This window comes from Mesitornis unicolor, unplaced genomic scaffold, assembly GCF_000695765.1.
Source record: "Mesitornis unicolor isolate BGI_N332 unplaced genomic scaffold, ASM69576v1 scaffold35655, whole genome shotgun sequence".
NCBI lineage: Eukaryota > Metazoa > Chordata > Aves > Mesitornithiformes > Mesitornithidae > Mesitornis > Mesitornis unicolor.
In genome coordinates this window covers 1-5,974 of record NW_010185419.1, presented here as the reverse complement: position 1 = coordinate 5,974, position 5,974 = coordinate 1, and the positions used below count along the sequence as shown (strand labels likewise).

The following is a 5,974-nucleotide window of genomic DNA, read 5'->3' as shown; positions in this document are numbered from 1 at the left end:
GGGGAGAGCGGCGTGCTGGGCGGGGGGGGCGGAAAGCGGGGACGTCGGAGGACACGATCTCCGAGTTGCTCGCACCTCTAGAGGAGCTGAGAGCTCTTTCCATACAGGTAGCTTAGACATGAAATTGCAGGTGGATCTCGGTAAGAGCACAGTCGGCTGAAATGCCGATCTCTTCAGCGTGTGTTTCGGTGCGCTGCTGACACGCTGCCAAGGATGTGAAGGAAAGGGATTTCACGCACAAGAAGGCACAGCCCCTCAGCCTACCCCAGCGACTGTCACATCGTGGGTGGAGGCCCTGCTCTCGGGAGGACACAGCCGAGGTGCCCCCTCGCTCCCCACGGCACCCACGCTGTCGGTGCACATCTGTCCTGAAGTGTCCTCAGCTGCTGGCGCTTGCCGGCGCTTGCGTCAGCAGCACCCTCGAAGGGTGCCTGCTTGCCCGAAGCTGCTAATTGCTGCTTGGCCTTTCCAGTGGCATTTACGTTTTTGCAGCACTGGCACAAACACTCCACTTACACAAAGAAATCGCATGAATTGCTGAAGGCCTGGCAGGCACCTACCCTGAGCCCTCAAGTAACGACCTTGGGTATCTGCATACAAGTGCAATAATTGTATGTAAATAATTTTTACCATCTCACTACAGTGAGGTTTGGTCTGAGTGTTCACACTGGTGCTTGCTACAAAATGGTTACTGTGTAGCAGTTTTGTATGCAAACACTTAAAGCAGTTTAGTGTTTCTGTAAGCCTAAGTATAAACAAGGTCTTCCCTTACCATTTCTTCAGTCTTGGGGCATCTTTAGTTTATTTGCTGGGATTTTATGAATGGGCTTTGATTACAGCAAAAATCTGCATATTGACAATGACAGAGTCAAGACTGAAGGAAGTAAAAATACAGTTGTCTGCATTGGATAAAATACATAGTGAACAATTTAACACCTTAATTGTAAAGAGTTCTATAGCTCCAAATCTGTGTATGAACTATAATCCTCTTTTTTAAAGATAAAATGTGACAAAGATTATCACAGTGGGTTGTCTGTTCTGTAACTTGCGCAGGCTTTCAGTTGCAGTAAAACCTGCTTCAGAAGCCTGGTCTGGTGTTCATCAGTGGATGTTAGGAGAAAACGTGGGTCTGTCTGTGTCCTGGCACACGTCAAACTGCAGGGTGAAAAACCTAAGCTCACTGTACGCTGGGCTGCAGCTTCACGTGCGGGCCTGAGACAGATTAGTTGCAGTCTTTTGTGGGAGGGCCAAAAGGGCAAATAGATTTTGTTGGTGCCATGGGATTGTGCTGCTTTTGTAATCGTACAGGTATGCTGCAGTGAGGTACAGGCAGCTTATATAATGCATCTTATGTATGATGCACATAATACATCTATGATTTTATGGGTGTGGATGCACAATACCAATTCGGACAGCAAGGTGGGCTCTAGTCAGTCTCACCTGGTCTTGTGTACAAAGCACACAGAGATGCCCTAAAAGAATCACAAGGAGACATGTCAATGCACTTCTCAGGCAGAGTGTGTTTCTCTTTTCAGAAAGGCAGTGGCAGTAGCACTCTTCAAAATGCGATTGAGAAAAGCACTCAAGAACATTTCTGTCATCCAGGCAGATGCTTTAATTGTCTAAACAGTCATCAGAACCGGTCCTGACTATTAAAGGGGGAAATGTCTTATAACTACAGCACAGAAGAGTTAAAAAAAAGCAGGTACTCACCCAGTTGTCTCACAGAACTTTTTACTGGCCTCTTGCTTGTTCTCTTATTTAAACACAGCTGTTCACCTCTATAGAGCACTGTAAGACAAAGTCCCTGGTGGGTAAGCACTGGAACAATACCAGTAAAATGAGTACCTGGGAATACACACCATAGCAAATTAGTTTTGTACTAATGCACCGTTCTACTATGACATAAGAAAACCTTGCTTGAGTTAAGTATGTTTTAACCTATTTCATTTGTGTAAACAGAATTAAATTGTAAACCAGAATTTAAGTGGTAGAGATTCATGAGGAGGTTTTAGAAGGACTTGAATCACTTTCATCAATCCTCTACTGTCGGTGAAAATATCTACTACTATCAATCGCCTGAGCTAGTTAGGGCTCACATTCATTCTACATGCTAGAGGATAAGGATACCTTAATACATTAGCCTAAAATATATATTTTTTTGAAAAAAATTCACAACTCTGAAAGATGACCAGATGATTATGCTGGTTTAATACACAAAGGAACACTAACAATACAGTGAATGGGGTTATTTTTAAACCAAAAAGGTCAGGGGTATTCCTCAAAATTCTTTTAGGTCAATGTCACTACTGAAAGGTTACTTGTGCCCTGGAAATACCTGATATTCTTGATCTTTCACTTGCATCATCCTTACATAGTGTTCTTTTAATGTAAGGTTATATTCTGTTATCTACTGCACATGGTACATACCTTCCCAGTTGATAATGCTGAGGGTTGGGTTTTTTTTCCCAAAAGAAAATCTTCATTTAGTTGTTCATCCTAATACTTACAGGCACTTTCCTATTTACCAAGCCACAATGTGATGATAGTTCCAGTGAGTGTCTGAATAACTAGCTGCAGAATTGGGTTCTCAGATCTCTTTATAGAAAGGAACAGTATTTCTATTTCTCCACAAAGGTCTATGAAATATATAACATAATATAAGTAATGCTCACCTCCCAATGTTGTTTATTAGGACATAGCATCTTAAAACATAACCTTATTTGATTTTGCTAAGGCCAGCCCCTAATAAATAAATAACATTAAAATACTGAAACTTGACATAGGCGCTAGTCAAAATTCGATGCATTTTTCACTGACGTTACAGCTGCAGCAGCCATATTTCATGAAGAAGTTGCTTTTTTCAAGTATGCAATAAGATCGGCTCTTTCATTTTGCTTTTTAATTCCAGCAAAAATAATTTTTGTACCAGGAATATATTTCTTAGGATTTTCCAAATATTGCATCAATGTACTTTCACTCCAGGTAATTCCTGAAAAACAAGCGCCATAGTAAAATACAAGGTTGGGCCAACATCATGTATTTATGAAAACACCAACAGTCTCAAATCAAAGAAGTGATGCTCCTGAATGTAATATGCCTGGAATCCAAGAGGGATGTGAGCATAAATGATATAAAATATAAAATGCACAAGGTGTACACTGTCTTTGTGTCACTTCAATAACTCAAATCCTTTTGCATCACAGAGAGTTGCAATTCTTTGCTTCATTTCACATAAAATTACTTACTACTTTTAAACTATGTAGGTATCTTTGTAATTCCAGTATTCAGAAGATTCAACTTTAATTTCATACAGCTGTTCAAAATGAGCATTTACAGATTGGCATGAAATTCATCAAGGTTGTCCTTCATTGAAGGGCACTAGTAAAAGGCTTGGCAGTGGCCACTTCCTGGAATCTCTTGACAGAAGCTGAAAAAACATTAGTGTTTCTTTCCAAGCCTGCTAAAAACTGTCTCTATCAACAGAAGCTTACCATTGTGCTGAAGACTATAACAACACATTCAGGTTTCTCTTCTGATCTCCAGAACTGGAGCTTTGCCTAAAGTGGATGTAGATAGCACTTTGTTGGCTATATTTTAAAAACTTGTACTAACATCTGTGTTATTTGTACACTGAGAAAAAATAGTTAATATGTGCTGACAATGTTTTGTATGAAGGAAGTCCCAGTATAAAGTCAATGTCACAAAACATTTCCTAGAAATCACAGAAAAATAAAAAAGTTAGCCAATTCTAAAGAACCTTAGTAACCAGAAAAAAAACAACCAACAAACTGATCTGTATTTGTAATTCAGGGCTTGATTCAAATAATATAATTTGTATTCAAATAATATCAATAAAAACAATGAAACCCACACAGAATCACTTTCCATTTTTAGATGCTCCATTTATTTTCAAGACTGACTGTATAAAAAACACAAGACAAGTCATAGTAGATAGTAGTGGGTGACAGTATATGGTAAAGCGTTGCTGAGCAAAGCAACTGCAGCACAGCATGATGCCAGTAGAGGGTAGTGACCAGCTAACAAAATCTAAACGGACTGGAGGAACAGGAATTAAAATCTGCTCATTGATACTACAGAGTTCTGGGAAAGCTATATACCTTTTGACATGGCATGCTAAATATTGGTAAAATTTCTTTTTAATATAGGGATCAAGGATTTTTGTTTCTGAAACTATAGCTCAGATTCATCTGCAGTAATGCTGTGAGACTAACTTCATGTAAGGCTTTCTATTGTACTTCTAGAAAAAGTTGTTTATTTTTCTTTAATACATGTTCCCTCCAACACTGCACCTCATCTATGTCACCTCTTAGTTTTACCTTTGTTCTTGTTTGCATCCGAGTAAGAAAATCCTGCAGCTTGTCCTGTTCTGCGGCCAAATAAACCCCAAAGATTTGGTCCTGTCTTGTGCTTTCCATCTTTTTTCAACTGTGTGGCACTGAGAACATTTCTGAATAAAGATGATCTTGCCTTTTTCAGCATCACCCATTTTGAGCTCTGTAAAAAATCTAAAAAAGAAATTTGAACGATGTTACAGGTAAGTTCACTATTGTTGGTCACATGTATCATCTCCTTCTACAGTTTTATACAATATTCTGTCTTGCACAGTCATAAAAAATAATGTCTCAAAGTGATGAAAATTTGACCCAGACTTAATTGTAAAGGTAAGTTTTGGTAAGACCGTTAAGCTGCATAATTTCTGAACATGATCTGGTTGCTGATGGTCCTGAATTCATTTTTTTTAAGCTACCCAATTTACAATTAGGAAAAAGCACCATGGGTTTCTTGCTGCATCTCTGAGAGGTGTAGAATTACAGAATTTGTTATTCTTATCTTTGGAAGCTTCAAGTTCCTTGATTGCTGTTCCTCGATGGGAAGGGTTAAAGGTCAGTGTACTTCTGCCTAGAAGGACGATCTAAAACACAGCAGCACCTGAGGATTTCCCTGTGGGTCACAGTGCTACCTAGAGTGTCTCCAGACCTGTAGAATCAATTCAACTCCTCCAGTGCCCGTCAGGACACGTCCATGATAAGGGGATTTCCAGAGGCACCGGCCCGGGCAGAGAGGGAAGGTGCCTGCGAGGCAACTCTACCATTTCTACTGTCAAAACAGAAGCAATGTTCTCATGAGGCCTTCTTGCCGTGCTGTTAGACAAAGGCAAGGCCAGGCAGGAGATGTAATTGCCAGCACCAAGCAGAAGCTGCCCACAGGCTCCGCTGCAATGGTTGAGTTTATCCGGCTGCTGAGGGACATGCACAGCATGGCATGGCCTGAAGGCCAGGCTGTGCCTGCAGCACAGCCCAGCGCCGCCCCAGTCTGCACCTGCCCAGGGTAACCGTCCTGTGGATCACTGACCCCTTCGGTGTGCAGTGGTCAGGGCCACTACAACCACAGAGCATTGACAGCTCCTGTGTTCAGTTGAGGATTTCTTTATTTTTGAATCCAGCTATTAAAGTTGTGATGAACTTTATAATGACTTTGCATTCTTCACCTTTTTTTAACTGTGTACTTATTTTCCTAAAGATAGTTATTTTTTCTGGATGTTTTTTGTATCTGTTTCCCATGAAACACATTGAGTTCCCTGGGCCTCTGTATCATGAGAATTCGCAAGATGAATCCAGACTCTTCTCAGTGGTGTCCAGTGACAGGATCGGAGGCAATGGGCACAAACTGAAACACAGGAGGTTCCATCTGAACATCAGGAAACGCACTGTGAGCGTGACTGAGCACTGGCACAGGTTGCCCAGAGATGTGGAGTTTCCATGCTTGGAGTAATTCTCAGAGGGGGCCGGGCGGCACCCCCGGGCCCCCCCGCCTGCCGCTCTCCCTGCCCGAGCAGGGGGTTGTCCCCTCTGGCCTCCGGCGGTTCTTCCCGCTCGGTGGCTCTGTGACACCGCCCCCGCCCGGGCGCTGGAGCGGGGGAGCCCAAGAGCGCCTCGTCTCGGCACCATTC

At 42.0% G+C, this 5,974-nt stretch overlaps 1 protein-coding gene across 1 annotated transcript; it reads right to left on the bottom strand.

Moving 5' to 3' along the window:
* Nucleotides 1-2,843: 2,843 nt before the first annotated feature.
* Nucleotides 2,844-4,510, bottom strand: LOC104540923 (cytochrome c, somatic-like). Its single transcript, XM_010184843.1, is given in 3 exon segments — nucleotides 2,844-2,992; nucleotides 4,341-4,443; nucleotides 4,445-4,510. Coding segments are annotated over 3 exon segments (318 nt in total).
* Between the last annotated feature and the right edge of the window lie 1,464 nt (nucleotides 4,511-5,974).